General features: G+C 36.9%; 1 protein-coding gene across 1 annotated transcript; it reads left to right on the top strand.

The window, feature by feature from the left end:
* The first annotated feature begins 735 nt into the window (after nucleotides 1–735).
* On the top strand, nucleotides 736–14,836 carry lrrc8c (leucine rich repeat containing 8 VRAC subunit C). The gene is made up of 3 exons (XM_067374310.1): nucleotides 736–862; nucleotides 6,538–6,679; nucleotides 10,842–14,836. Exons 2-3 carry the CDS (start codon nucleotides 6,542–6,544, stop codon nucleotides 13,080–13,082), a joined length of 2,379 nt encoding a protein of 792 aa, XP_067230411.1. The 5' UTR covers nucleotides 736–862; nucleotides 6,538–6,541; the 3' UTR covers nucleotides 13,083–14,836.
* The last annotated feature ends 1,599 nt before the right edge of the window (nucleotides 14,837–16,435 follow it).

Raw genomic sequence — 16,435 nt, 5'->3', positions numbered from 1 at the left:
TAGTTGAGGCCTTTTAAAGTCTCTGCCACCCAATGTCAAAGAGGGTTTCCTTAGAACAAAGAGGGAGCATGCATGCAAGCCTGAGGCAGATGGTGCAGCCAATCAGACACGCTGTAAACATATGATCTAGTACAGAGGCTATGAGACATGGAGTCAGTGGGATGACAAATTTAATGTCTGCTATGGCTGGTGTGGAGGAGTCTGGCATAATGAATAGTTTGCGGACACTTTCATAGCTCATTGCCGTTAGTTTCCATATATATACCCTTAAAAGTTCCTTTACTCTATTTTTAAATGTTTAGGCCTACATTTCATGAATAGTTGTTTAGCAGTTCCACTCTCTGTGTAATGTATAGGTCACTCAATGATAATAGCCTATGGTCAGAAACCCTGTGTGAATTACAGTGTTTTACAATAACCACTGCCTTGCCTTGTTATATTATCTCTACAGCCCGTTCTCACAGCTTTTTTTCTTAAATAATGACCATAAAATCTTAAAACCATAATTAACTTAAGGGTGACGCATAGGAAATGGTTTTATTTAGTTAGTTAAAATGGTGGGACTGTGGAGGATATGCTCTTGCCCTTGAGAATTCCTCTAACAATGAGGTGCTTGCGGGTCATGGACAGATGTAGCACGACACAACACACGCAAAATCTAAACGGAAAATGAGAAAGGCGGTTCTTGGAGCGCTATTGTGTCTCTCATTTACCCATGTACTGAAGTCCCGCCCAGGCAGCTCAGCCTATAGCAGTTGGAGGACAGAAGAGACTGAGAAGAACCGCAGCCACAAGGACATGCTATAGTCCCCGCTACAATCTTCAGCTGTAGACGGAGAACGCACCTTCAATTCAGTTAAAGGTGAGTGAAAACTGGGACCGTTTGCTTCACGTTATTGGCGTTTTGCGAAATGTTTATGCTTAATTATTCTATCTTCATGACGTAATTGTGGGATAATCGTTGTAACAGTGAAACGCGCCCGGGACAGCGTTTAACTTTTCAAACCCCCTCAGTGAGGAAACGTGGTACAGTTATTGTTCCAAGTACGTGTTGGTGGAGCGAATTTGTTTACATTTCTAAAACAGACACTTGAAAAGAAAATTGATGACCGCAAGTGTCGATATAGATTCATAGAATAACTTTCCAATTTTGTATCAGTGAAGTTCTTGAATGATTTTTTGTTTAGTTTGTATTTATTTTACATTTACTAATATATATATATATATATATATATATATATATATATATATATATATATATATATATATATATATATATATATTATACAGGCCTCCATTTAAAATACTCAAAATAACTTAATTTCTCTTGAGAGATTCAAATGCGGATTTAAAATGAAATTAAAATCGCAAGAGTGAACGTGCGTTGTTTTTGTTTTGTCCTGTGAGAGTGAATTAATGTTGTTTATTTCGTTTTCCGTAATTAGCAGTAGAGGAAATCAGCCCAACGTATCATTACCAAACATCTTTCGTCCGTGCGCATGCTATGACTGAGCTATCTGAAAGTGAGCTTCATCCTGCTGACTGGATGTGATTCAGTCGTGTACTGTTTTTTTCCACGACTATATTTGAGAATCACCACATTTCCTGGCAGGAAGAGCTGCTGCAGGAGATGGTACAGATCTGAGTTGAGAAGGATACTTAAAGCTATTAGATTAAATAGCAGGTCGGCTGGAGCATGCATAGACTCACATCCATTTCTGCACTGTTTATTTCTTGTCTATCAGAACGCGTTGGATATTTCCATTCAGTCTGCCAGCATTTTTTATTTTCCGTCTTGTAGTGTGTGAACATTGGACATCGTATTTATCTGTACTAATATCATGGTATTCCATCTTTTAACACTTATTCATATTATTATTATCATTATGTTTTGCTCCTGGGAGTGTAAGGATTTTGTACACAAGTTTCAAACCCCTATGAGGAATATATCTTGTAACAAATCAGCTAGTAGGAATCAGGAGTTCCAGATACTTGAACTGCTGCAGCTGTTCACAAATGTCCAAATATTTTTCCCTGCCTGAAGAAGGCTGCCTGTTGAAGCATGTTGCATATACAGCGATGTTCTTGTACCCCTGGGTTTCTTTTTTTATAATGGTTATGGTTAGGCTACTCATTCTGTGCACAGTATACAAGCAGATTGCATCTAAATAGGTAAGCTTTGATGCCATCTTTCTTGAGAAATATTTATAAAAGGACAAACAGTATGTGGATAATTATGTTTTAACCTGTAGAAGACTGATTGTGTTTACTCTGATGTAAGCACCATTGAATGGTTAACATTTTCAGCAAGTACACAACTTGAGGATTTATGGTCAGCTGAGATTGTTTTTTTTTTTTCTATTTCATTTGCTGACTGGTTTGTGATGATTAAGCTACTAGTGTTGTACACTTTCCTTCAATTGTATTTGTGTACACGTTTGGCTAAACTTGTGAAGGACTTTTTTTGTGTGTGAAAATATCCTTAATTTCCTTTTGTGTGTAAATATAGTGAAGCTTGTTGACAATTGGCTTCAGAGGACACTATTTAAAGGAACCCAATTCCCCTAGAATTAAACAGTTGAGTTTTACAGTTTTTGAATCCATTCAGCTGATCTCTGGTTCTGGTGGTACCACTTTTAGCATAGCTTAGCATAGTTCATTGAATCTGATTAGACCGTTAGCATCTCGCTCAAAAATTACCAAATAGTATTGATATTATTCCTATATAAAACTTGACTCTTCTATGGTTACATCATGTACTAAGACCGATGGAAAATGAAAAGTTGGGATTTTCTATGCCGATATGGTTAGGAACTGTACTCTCATACCGGCGTAATAATCAAGGAACTTTGCTGCCGTACCATGAGTGCAGTAGGGGCAATGATCTTACGCAGCGGCTCTCACAAATGTCTCCATGGTTGCAAGGAACGCTCCCTGTGCAAGCAGGGGGTCATGTTGGTTATGTTGACGGAAGTTAGCCTATTTTCAGGCGCTGTGTAATATCATTGCGCCTGCTGCACCCATGGTACGGCAGCAAAGTTCCTTGATTATTACACCGGAATGAGAGTACAGTTCCTAGCCATATTGGCATAGAAAATCACAAGTTCAATTTCCGTCGTTCTTAGTACACGATGTAACTACAGAAGAGTCAAGTTTTACATAGGAAAAGTACCAAAACTCTTTGGTCATTTTTGAGCGAGATGCTAACGGTCTAATCCGATTCAATGAACTATGCTAAGCTATGCTAAAAGTGGTATTGCCAGACCTGGAGATCGGCTGAATGGATTCAAAAAGGGTAAAACTCAACTGTTTAACTCTAGGGGAGTCTAGGAAAATGAGCCTATTTTCAAAAAAAAAAAAAAAAAAAAAGTGTAGTGTTCCTTTTAAATAGGATCATAAATCAGTCAAATCATGTTTTGCTTTGAATATTAAATTTGACTATCAAAAGGATTGTTGGAGGGTTAAGGTTTAGCAAATATAGTCTTCAACAGTTGTGGCTAAAAGTGTATTAAATTGTCCATTACACACAGTAAAAGTGTACTTTTAAGTGTTCATTTTATTTTGATGCAATCACATTTGGACTCTGATGCCTTTTACAGACTGTGAAGTGTTGTTTCATTGGTTTGGTCTTGCATGTAAATTATGTGAGGGATGTTTTAGTTTATCTGACATTTTGATCAGAAAGCATAATTTAGATTGCCTGACTTCAATTGGATTTCAGTTGTGTTACATCAGGGGAAGGACTACAACTGAGTACTTTTCTGCATTTTGTGAAAGGCTCCTTAGTAAGTTTACTCATTAATGGTGGTGAAATAGATGTACACTAGTTCTAGTACTACTCCCTTTCCTCGTTGCATTCTATGTTTCACTACTTTGTTTGTTTTCAATTCTCTCCATCTGTGCACGTCTTTTGTAGGTACATAATATAACCCATTTTTTTTGACTGGCTGACTGCTGCAAAGTGAAGCCAATGCAGCACTAATGTCAATAATTAATAAGACCAGTGGAATATGCATTGTGTATGATATGATGCAAGGAGTGCATCAAAAGAGATTAGACGAAGCCTGCTGGACTGCCTACATTATGAATCATTAGAGTGTAAAAGCAGCATAATATGCTAGTCTTCGTGAATACTTAAGATGAGGTGTCTTAAATACTTAAGATGAGCTTGATCCTTATCAGTTGTCTTTCAGTATTCAGGACATTTTTTATTGCAACTCAGGAGATTTTATTTATTTATTTGCAATAAAACATCAAGGTATTAATATTCCAGGTTTAATTCACAGACTAAAGAGCTATTTGCTTTTTGTAATTTTATTTTGCGTATTACCTGGAAATTTGCCAAATAAATAAATTCATGGATTTGAAATTAAATTAGTTTACTAGGAGAGTCCATTGAGGTAAAGGATATAAAGCATAGCTAATGAATGAGCAGCCAGTTATAAGGTGTTGATCTGGACAACAGTCCTTTTTTCAGAACTATTTGATTGCTGAATGTAGTAATTGAATCAAGAATCAACCAGAGAGCCATGCAATAATAAATAATTACCAGACAATACATACTTTGCAGGGCCATAACACTGACATTGTTACGGGTAGACATTTTGAAATAGACATTGAAATAATTAGAAATGACTAAATGTCATTTAGGGACAAAAGTCCCTTCAATTTTTGATATGCTTGCTGCTGTTTTGCTGCACTTCATTACACACTGCTTTGTTTGTTGTTAGGATGACAAACTTTTTAAAAAGTTTTTTTTTTGGCTGGTCCGGTGTAAAAGCACTTGTCAATGTCAAAATGATTAAGATGTCCAATGAAATCAAAGAAGGCAGGCCTTACTGTTCACAGAAGACGAGTGTGAATTTAGGGCCTGTCCACACGTACACGGGTATTTTTAAAACCGCAGCATTTTCTATGTAGTGGACGAACAGCCAAACATGTAAACGTAGTATATGGTCACTGAAACAAAACCTTTTTGCGAACTCCTGCCAGGGTGAAGATTTTCAGAAACTCCGGTTGCAGTGTTGTCGTTAGATGCTGAAACCGGAGATTTTGGCTTGTGACGTTAGAACCTGAACTGGTAATAACCTTTTTTCCAGGCTTCTGATTGGCCAACATGGCTTTACGGATCAGGTGATATCGCCAATTGTTGGTTTGGTATGCTCTTAACAGTGCTTCAAAGCGTGTTTTTCCATTTTCATGTTGACACAATTTTTTATTTTATTTTTTTAAACGGAGGGAAAAAATCTGTTTATAAAAACACCCATGCACGTGTAGACTATGCCTTAGTTTAAGCAGTGAAAGGGTGTGCTGAATGCGACAAGAAATGTTTTGCAATTTTTTCATATTAGACATACAAATAGGAGTGAATGTGTGCATATTTTAAAAATAAAATAATATTTGCAAATAGTTTAAATTGATAATTTATTACTGTTTATTTTAAACATCCATCAATTTATTATTAAAGGGTTAGTTCACCCAAAAATGAAAATTCTGTAATTAATTACTCAACCTCATGTCGTTCCACACCCGTAAGAGCTTTGTTCATCTTTGGAACACAAATTAAGATATTTTTGATGAAATCTGATGGCAGTTGTACGAATCGCGTGTCAAACTGCTGAAATCACGTGACTTTGGCGCTCGGAACCACTGATTCGAAACAAAAGATTTAAAGCACTTTTTTGAAATCGCCCATTACTAGATATTTAGATTGTTTGGCACACACAAAGTATTCTCATTGCTTTACAATATTGAGGTAAAACCACTGTAGTCACACAAACCATTTTAAATATGTTTTTAGTACCTTTCTAGGCACTGAAAGTGTTAAAATGAATTTGCTGGCAATAGAGGCTGGCATATTTCATCAAAAATATCTTAATTTGTGTTCCGAAGATGAATGAAGTTCTTACGGGTGTAGAACAACATGAGGGTGAGTAATAAATGACAATATTTTCATTTGGGTGAACTAACCCTTTGAGTCTAGCGTTGTCTTGTCAAAATACAAAAGCTGTGTGAAGAATGTCGAAGGTTTCTATTTACAGTGGCTATCATGCCAAATGCTTCAGAAAACACAATCACAGACATGACTTTTGAGCTCATTAACATAGTGGCAAATCAGAGGTTTTGTTTAAAGTTTTAACAAGAAGTGATCAACATTTACAATATGAATAAGTTTTATTTTTCATACTCCTAACTACACACTGCAAAGTTGACAATCCATATTAAAATGCAAAACTGAAACAAAATTCCAATGATCGACATTGATAACTTGCATTAAGTCTTGGAGTGTAAATACTGACTAATATATAATGTTTCTTTGTTCTTCATTTTATATACATCTATATATCTATCTATACATATACATATATTATTAAATTAAACGATTTAATACTCTTTTGTGAGGATGTATTGTACTGTATTTTGATAAATTTTGGCTGATCACTGAAGACATTAAACAAAACCTCCTACAGTTTATCATGCTATTCAAAATATTCATAGACAGTTCATAATTAATAATTCTTCTTTGTGCCTTTACAGGAGGATGATTCCAGTGACCGAATTTCGGCAGTTCACGGAACAGCAACCAGCTTTCCGGGTTCTGAAGCCATGGTGGGATGTGTTCACAGACTACCTTTCTGTGGTCATGCTCATGATAGGTGTGTTTGGATGCACTCTGCAGGTAAATATTACAATTTTTCTCCTCAAGCCAAATACCAAAAGACTGCTACTATTTTATTTTTACTGCTGGAAACCTCTTGTAAACGCAGTCAAGTTAACATTATTTAGTAAATGGATTTCCACTCTAATCAAATTATATAACAAACAAAATAAATGTAACCATTTAAAAGAAAAAAAAGATGTTATGTTTTAGGGATGTGTGCAGTGACTAATTTCATAACCTTTTAAATGGAAATTTTGCAACCAACTAGTCAAACCCCTCCCTCCAACCCCCCCGGAGACGAGACCGTCTGTATATGCAATCCATTTGAAAGAACATTTAAACTATGAATAGTCAAATCCCACATTGAATGCTGCTAAAAAAAGGTCAGATACATATGACGTGCTTGCCTTGCATATGATGAATGATCATGATCATTGTATTAAACTTAAATGGCAACATTAGCCATTTAATCAAATCAATAAATCAATAGGCATTGCAGGACAAATAAGTTAAAACCTAATAGCTTATTTTAAACAGATTTCCTCAAATAAAAGTTTGTCCATGTAAGTCATGAACATGAACATGCTTCTCATGTAAGGAAAGTATCTGTACACATGACAGGCAGCAAAATCGCAAGAAAAGCTTGACGTGTACTGACAACTATTCATTATTTGACCATATTTTCTTGTTGTTAGGATGTTGATATAGCAACTGTTCAAGTGTAAAGTAAGTTTCATTCATGATGTTTCTCCTTTAATCTGATTATAAAATTTCATACCGTATTGTCCCTCAAGCAAGCTTAATTGTTATACTAGTTTGACATAACATAGAAGAAAATGGAAACGTTTTGTGTAAGCCTTCAAAATCCTCCCTCACCTTGCTCATCTTCCGAGTGGACGTTTCTCTGTCTGAACCCGCCGCATGTGCCAGAGAAAACAAATCCTGAGGTAAAATTAAATGATTTTGTTTTGCTGCAGATATACAGTATTCAAAATAATATATTAATTTCAAGATGTAACATTAAAATGACGGTAATTTAAATGTAGCCTTTGTAAAGATTTTTTTTTTTTTTTTTTTAAACGACTATCATTTTCCAATAGCACTATCGCTTAATTAACTAGTCGGCTAGTCTTGCACATCCATAGTTTTGTTATAGTTTTTTTAACAAGGGCGCCATCATGCAGTACTACACTTGCTGTGATGTCACAGGGTTGGTTGTCTTACCGGAGTTCAACATACAGAGTTATTGTATAATTTATGTCTCCTGAAATTTTATGGGTTTTTTCTGGAGCTTATTATGGTTCTACTGTGTTGAGCCTTCCATACTAGAATCTTTTTTGTATACTAATTAATGCCAGTTTGTTGTATTCAGTTTTTGTATTCAATAAAAAAAAGAAAGTTCAACATACAGAGAGACAGACAGTAGAGGACAGATAGTGAAAGATAAAGACAGAGACAGTGAAAGATGGAAACTGGAACACTATTGCATTGCTTCGGGATGTAAAATTAGTTTTACAGTGTTAAAGCAAAGGGCAAAAGAGTACATTTTCATAAACTGAAAAGGAGAACAGTTGCTTCGCTTCCCGATACACATGCAGACACCCCCCACCACTTCAAGATTTCCATTGTTATACTTGGATATACAGTACGTTTACCAATCAGGACTCCATATGTGGATAATCTCCAAACGTTATCCCTAATCCTGTCATTATCTTGTTTTTGATCCTGACTTTTTTTAATTTTTTATTTTTTAATCATCAGCCTTAAATTGCCTTGCAAATGGCACTGGAGCCCTCTATTGGTCATCTTCTTGGAGACAGAGATTATGGATTTATCTATCAATAGTAACGATTGCAGCAATTAAGCAAAAAAAAATCAAAGACCAGAATCGAAACTATAATAATCATTATTAATCCAACAGAGACAACCAACCCTGTGACGTCACAGGCTGTAGTACTGCAAGATGGCCGCACCCTTGCTACAAATGCTATAACAAAACATTGTTTTTTTTTTGTTTGTTTTTTTTTTCCTTTTAGTTACATTTATTTTGTTTGTTATATAATTTTTGATTAGAGTGGAAATCCATTTACTAAATAATGTTAACTTGACTGACTGCTTAATTTCCACTTTAAGCAGAACTGAAACATACAGTCGTCCTCGATAAACGGCAATGGAATAATAAATGACTTCACACCATAAATGGATTTCCTCTGTGCATGAACAGCCCACTGTTGGGCAGTGTATACTGCATAAAGAAGTGGGAGCTTGCTAACGGAAAACAGCTAAATTCCAGTCACCACACACGAAAAGATTACCCCTCCTTCCCCTCATGGTGGCCCCTCTATAAACACAAAATGACTCCTGTAGCCTAGCTACCCGACCTCATAAACTAGTGGGTGGAGCTTCAAGCTGCAAGTTTGCCCTTCAGTTTTAATTCCTCTAGATGATCCTAAATTATTTTTAGTTTCAACAAACAGGAACCCATTGTTAGGGTGGGGATATCCCCACTGTCCCTGGAGGTGTGCATCGAAGAATGGCACAGCTGTTTGATGTATTGCAATTTGTAAATTGTAACTGGATTTTAATGATGATCCCAGTGAAGGTAGTAATAATTGTCCTAATTAATTATTTTACTAATGCCATTGCATAATCCCATGGTTCTGAAGGGGGAATAAACAGCCTCTTTTTTTTTTGCTAAATGACCATGTTTGACTGGAGGCACTTTGAGTGGCCTGTAGTGCATAATGCGCTTTTTATTAGCCACTTGGGGCTGCTGCGCCTCACATCCATTTTACTGCAGAGATGCCATGTTCAGAGCTGCTGATGCTTCATTAGCAGGCTTTATTCTGCAGTCTGCCTTTTGTGCCGTAAACACTATAGCGCTGTATAGAGCTAATTCTCTTTTCCTTTCTTTTTAGCTGATTTTTCTTATTTCTCATTACCTTTGCAGGCAGAAACCACATGGCAATTACCAGAGAAGCTAAACTATTTTGCAGGAAAAGGGGGGAAGGGCACACATCTTGAAACGAATACAGAATGCTTTTGTTTACTGCTTTTCACTTCTAGTGAAAAGTTGTTGTTTTTTTCTGCCTGGTGTGGCCTTTAAAAATATTAAATGCAAAATTGAGTAGTTGTTGAGGACTTTTTCCTGCTAACCCAAAGGTATTTCACCTCCCTTTAGAATTCAAGTGGCCAGTGTAATGATTTCTCATTTCCTGTCTGAGTCACAACACTGATGTCAGAGACCAAAATAGTTATCTTAAAAGAGATGCTTCTCATCTGATACTGTTACATTGTTCCCGGCAATCTAAAGGTGGTGTGGTATTGGGAATTCAATACATCAAATGAGCCTCATCTACTGTTATACACTATCTGAGGTTTATCTGTATGTTCACTGATGTGTTTGAGGTTCATTAGATTTCATCTTTATTTTTTATATTCAGGGAAAGCAATTAAAGGGGTTAGTTCACCCAAAAATGGTCATTTATTACTCATCTACAGGTGTAGAACACCCTCATGTTGTTCTACACCTGTAAGACCTTTGTTGATCTTCAGAACACAAATTAAGTTATTTTTGATAAAATCTGATGGCAATAACACTCCCTTTTTCAATGCCCATAAAGCTACTAAAAACATATTTAAAACAGTTCATGTGACTACAGTGGTTCAACTTTATTATTATAAAGTGAAAAGAATACTTTTTTTGTGCCAAAAGTAAAAAAGATGGGCGAATTAACCCTTTAAAACAACACTGCATTTATTTGGTACACAATGCATCCTGAACCTTAAGACCTGTACCAAAAATGACCGTTATAACCCTAGTATCCACATAAATTCTAATGTCTAATGGCGTTCATTAAATATGAGCTAATGCACTTGTGTGATTCTGCATATCTCCTGGCAGCATTTAATATCACTAAGAATTATTGCTTCAAAATGGCAAATATAATTCTCCCTGGTGCAAGTTCATTCAGCAGCTCCATGAAAAATAATACAGACGGGCTCCCTCAAGATAATGTGCATAATGCATTTGGTGGCAATGTTTGCATTTTCTTTAGTCAGATTTCAGAAATGTGCTATACAAAAATGCAAAACATTTGGATGGAAACTCAGCAATAGTCTCAGTATGTCTTGATTTTACTGTGATGATTCTGATAGCTATATTCTTTTATTCTTTTAGGTGATGCAGGACAAAATCATATGCCTTCCTCAAAGGACGTTCTCACCAAACCAGACAGAGCTGATGTGCCCACCTCCTTCCACAAATCATGTAGCACTAGTGCCTGTCCATGAGTTGAAAGGACTGAAGACCAACTTGGATATTCAGCAGTATAACTACATAAACCAAATGTGCTATGAAAAGGCACTTCATTGGTATGCCAAGTACTTTCCTTACCTGGTTCTCATACATACCCTAATTTTCATGGTGTGCAGCAATTTCTGGTTCAAGTTTCCTGGCTCCAGCTCTAAAATTGAGCACTTTATATCCATCCTGGGAAAGTGTTTTGACTCTCCATGGACTACGAGAGCACTGTCAGAAGTGTCTGGGGAGAATCCTGAGGAGAAGGACAACAAGAAGAACAGTGCCAGTAGGTCAAACCTTGATACTCCAATTGTAGAGGGCAACCTGGAGAAGACTCAGTCTTTAAGATCAATTCCTGAAAAGATTGTTGTTGACAAGCCAGCAGCAAGTGTCCTTGACAAGAAGGAAGGAGAGCAAGCCAAGGCCTTGTTTGAGAAGGTCAAAAAATTCCGCCTGCATGTGGAGGAGGGTGATATATTATATATGATGTATGTCCGTCAGACTGTTGTAAAAGTGCTCAAGTTTATCCTTATAATTGCGTACAACAGTGCTCTGGTGTCAAAGGTTAGGTTTAATGTTACCTGTACTGAGAACATGCAGGACATGACTGGTTATCGGTACTTCTGTTGCAATCATACTATGGCCCACTTGTTCTCTAAGCTCTCCTACTGTTATTTGTGTTTTGTTGGTGTTTATGGACTCACATGCCTTTATACATCCTACTGGCTGTTCTATATTTCTCTCAAGGAGTACTCCTTTGAATATGTTAGGCAAGAGACTGGAATTGATGACATCCCAGATGTAAAGAACGACTTTGCTTTCATGTTGCACATGATTGATCAGTATGATCCCCTATATTCCAAGAGATTTGCAGTTTTTCTGTCAGAGGTGAGTGAAAACAAGCTGAAACAGCTCAACCTTAACCATGAGTGGACTGCTGACAAGCTTCGGCAGAAGCTGCAAACCAACAGCAATAACAGGCTAGAACTTCAACTCTTCATGCTGTCTGGTCTCCCAGATACCATCTTTGAGGTGACAGAGCTGCAGTCTTTGAAGCTTGAGATCATTAATAATGTTACCATACCAGCAGCCATTGCCCAACTAGAGGATCTCCAGGAGCTTTCCCTTTACCAGTGCTCGCTCAAGATCCACAGTGCAGCCACTTCGTTCCTCAAGGAGAACTTGAAGGTGTTGCGAGTGAAGTTTGATGATGGCCGTGAACTTCCGCAGTGGTTGTATGTGTTGCGGAACTTGGAAGAGCTCCATCTGATTGGTTCTTTGAGTTCTGATGCGTCAAAGAACGTAACCTTGGACTCTTTACGAGAGCTCAAAGCGCTGAAGACCCTGGCACTCAAGAGCAACTTCACCAAGATCCCTCAGTCCATCGTGGATGTGGCCAGCCATCTACAACGCCTCTGTATTTGCAATGATGGCACCAAGTTGGTCATGCTTAACAACCTGAAAAAGATGGGGAATCTAATAGAACTTGAGTTGGTGCACTGCGACCTTGAACGCATACCACATGCCATTTTCAGCCTGAGTAATCTGCAGACGTTGGATCTGAAGGAGAACAATCTACGCTCCATTGAAGAGATCCTCAGCTTCCAGCACCTCCGTAAGCTGACCAGTCTGAAGCTTTGGCACAACGCCATCACTTTTATACCTGAACACATAAAAAAACTCGGGAGCTTGGAGCGCCTCTACTTTAGCCATAACAAGATCGAGATCCTACCTTCACACTTGTTCCTCTGCAACAAACTGCGCTACCTCGATCTTTCCAACAACGACATCCGTTTTATTCCACCAGAGATAGGCGTTCTACAGAGCCTTCAATACTTCTCTGTCAGTTGTAACAAAATCGAAAATATTCCTGATGAGCTCTTCTTTTGTAAGAAGCTCAAGACTTTGAAGCTTGGCAGAAACATGCTGTCTGTCCTGTCACCAAAGATTTCTTTCCTAGGTGTACTGACTCACTTGGAGTTAAAGGGTAATCATTTTGAGTTCTTACCAGCTGAACTTGGCTCTTGTCGCGCCTTAAAGCGCAATGGACTTGTTGTAGAAGACGTGTTGTTTGAGACGCTGCCTTCAGACATCAGGGAGCAAATGCAAGCAGAGTGACTGCTTTGCTTTAATGCCAAATGTTGTAATCTGACTTCTTAAGAGACTTCAGGTGTTCCGTCCTATAGTATGTATTGTGATCTATATGGGTGAGTACCTGCAATTTCGTTTTTAAAGCTGGACTTGTGCTTAATGGCCTTTTAATGCAAAAATCGAAATATCTAGGGATAAACACCTTCTAATGCCTTATATTGTATATTATGAAAAAGAAGTCAAGTAAAATAAAAAATGAAGACTCTAAAGATTTTTTTTTTTTCTAAATCTGCAAGTCATAAAAATAGACAACTTACGACAGGGATTCATTTACAGACAGTGGGATGTAGTTCCAATGAATGCTTTCACTGCATACGACTGACATTTGCTTTCATAATCCATTAAGCTTTTACAGGTCAAGTACTGTCCAACATGTTTTGCACTGGGAATAGCGATATTAGAATTTGCACTGGAAACTTTAACATTCCTTTTATTTTACTTTTTGTTTAATGTGTATATAGGACTTTGCAAGGATTTGAAGTATACATGATAGGAAAACCTACAGTTCATGTAATCATTTTTTACAGGTAGTGCGCATTTTACTTTAATTATAAAACTTTTGGAGAGCAGGATCCTTATGCATGTGTTTCTCAGGTAGACTTAACATGTTTTTCCTTGCATCACTGTTTTAAGGTTAAACAAGTTTTACAGCTGTTGGTAGTAGATCCTGGGCAGATAAAGAGAACCACATTGCAGTATACGTCTTATAAAATAGTGGTACCAGCTTTAACGGTCATATAGCTTTTTTTAAAGGGTTCTTTATCCTGCTGTGGTTTGCTTAGTTTAAACAGTTACTCTGATTTGACTTCTCCAGTGCAAGACAGAATCCAGATGCAGAAGGGATTTCTCTTACATTATCTTAGCCTTTTATTGTACAAAATGTTTTCTTGTAAACCAACAATGTACTATAATAGACATTTTAATCATCATATTAGTCAAGAAGAGTATTTGTCAATCTTGTATTGTACGCTGTAATTGTTTCTATTTCATGCAAACTTAAGGAAAAAAAAAGCTCTAGGATTATATACAAACAGATGCATTTTAAGAATGTATTCTTTTATATTGTCCTTTATGCAAAAAATAAATAGTCAAAGATCTTGCAAGGTGCACCAAGACAAATCAGGTAGACTTTAAGTTTCCTAAGTATTTTCTCTTAGCTACTCAGAGATCTTAGAAGAGTGTCTTTATGTCATGTACATGGTAATTACATTGTCTCTGATCTGATCTTGCCTTGGGAGAGGTGACTCATCTGATGTACTGAGATCAGCATGTGGCCTTTTCTACAGACTGCCAGTTACATTGCCATCATAACAAACAAGTATTGAATCAGTGTTTCACGTGCATTGTCTTGGAATTCATACACCTTATAAGAAGGCGCTATAAGAAGTTAAGACTGAATACGTAAGCTATGTAGATCACCAGGCCTTTTTGTGTGTTTTTCATGTTGTATTTCAGTAATATTATCTATATGAATAGCTTTAGATCATGTGTAGGTTTTTTTTCTTCTTTTTTTTTAAACACAAGACCTGTCTTGGGTTTGGAAGGTTAGTTGCTGTTTTGGTCTTGTGTCTGCATGTTAAAGGTCATAATGGCATGAATGCCAAAGTGCAAATCTATGCATAAAATGAAGGATGTTGATTCTCGCCATTAGATATAGGTGCTGACATAATGCAGTACACCCATATGCCTTATTTTTTCTGTTTTGTATCATTTGCATTCTACCAAAGTGTTTATAATTTGTAAAACATTATAAATAAAATGCATTTTTTTTTTTTTGTCCCTTGTGTTGAGTTCAGTTTTGTTTTGTAATTCTCAAGGGAGAGTTGTCATCCAGGTGGCAGTATTGTGCAGTAAATGCAAGAGGGATTTGAGTCTATGCAATGTTTAAGGATAATTTGCTGACCTCCTAAATGCATTCCCACACCAGAAAGTTGCTGACATTAAAAATGCAATTGCAAACAAGATGCAATTTTAGAACTTAGATTTTTGGAGAGAGGACAGTCTGGGTCATATGGGTCATATCTGTTAAAACACTGAAAATTAAATGTCAAATGGACACAAATTCACATGCATAAACATACTGCATTTAAGTAATCACTTGAAATCACAACAATTTGTATGTGGGTGTTGTCTCCCATCATATCTCATGTTTCAGTCACATGATCAGCTGTGATGGACATGGCTATTGATAGATGTATCATGACCTGCTGTACAGTGAAAACCCAAGAGGGTACATACTATAGCTTCAGCCACTTTCAAAGGCATTACCTCTCCTTTGCATGTTGCATGTGGTTATTTGATACAAATAATGGTAAATTTGATGGTAAAAGATAGATTTTATATCAGGGAAGGAGAAAATCTCTATTTTCTGTATAATATTCTCCAAATTAGACCAAGTTCTTTATGCATCAGCAGAGGTCAGCTTAATTACAATAGCTACAGCATACAGCTTTCTGTGTTTTGTGGCATGTCTTCTAACTTTGACTAAAGTGAACAGCGAATCCCTTTTAGAACATATCTTGTTTAATTCCCATCCTGAAACACAACACCATGTAAAGATCTAAGGCAGGCACATAAGTACTTGCACCCTAAAATAGAGAGTACAACTAAACTATGTTGTCAACAAGATGGAGATGTTTAATTCTTGCCTTATCCCTTGTCACCCCTTAGTATGCAGGATTCCATGGACCAAGGCTTCATCCGAAATCACATACTCTCTTGAGTAGGTACTTATTTTGAATAAGTAATTACTTTACGGTCACTAAAGAATTATGTTCTACATAATATGAATACATTCACCATCTTACCAGCATCAATTGCGTTGCGTCACCGGCATTTGCAAATCCTCTTCCGTGGCCTCATGGGATAGTAAAGTGTCCATCTTAGGCACACTTAAGAATCACGCCGGAAGAAGTAGGCCATCCGGGTGTGAATTGAATGTGAATTCAGATGCTTATTTTATCACTCTTTGCCTACTATAGAGGGAAGTATGCTATTTCAAATGTAGATCTTTAAAGGGTTAGTTCACCCAAAAATGAAAATTCTGTCATTTATTACTCATCCTCATGCCGTTCCACACCTGTAAGACCTTCGCTAATCTTCGGAATGCAAATTGAGATATTTTTGTTGAAATACGATGGCTCAGTGAGGTCTGCATAGCCAGTAACGACATTTCCTCTCTCAAGATCCATAAAGGTACTAAAAATATATTTAAATCAGTTCATGTGAGTACAGTGGTTCAATATTAATATTATAAAGCGATGAGAATATTTTTGGTGCGGCAAAAAAAACAAAAACACTTATATAGTGATGGCCGATTT

The sequence above is a fragment of the Chanodichthys erythropterus genome, chromosome 21 (genome assembly GCF_024489055.1).
Source record: "Chanodichthys erythropterus isolate Z2021 chromosome 21, ASM2448905v1, whole genome shotgun sequence".
Classification (NCBI taxonomy): Eukaryota; Metazoa; Chordata; class Actinopteri; order Cypriniformes; family Xenocyprididae; genus Chanodichthys; species Chanodichthys erythropterus.
This window is presented reverse-complemented; position numbering and strand designations above follow the sequence as displayed.

Excerpts from the sequence above, each read along its gene's own strand:
- lrrc8c (XM_067374310.1), top strand. The coding sequence starts at position 6,542 with ATGATTCCAGTGACCGAATTTCGGCAGTTCACGGAACAGCAACCAGCT. Across the intron at positions 6,680-10,841 it reads TGTTTGGATGCACTCTGCAG|GTGATGCAGGACAAAATCAT; the intron begins GTAAATATTACA and ends TTATTCTTTTAG.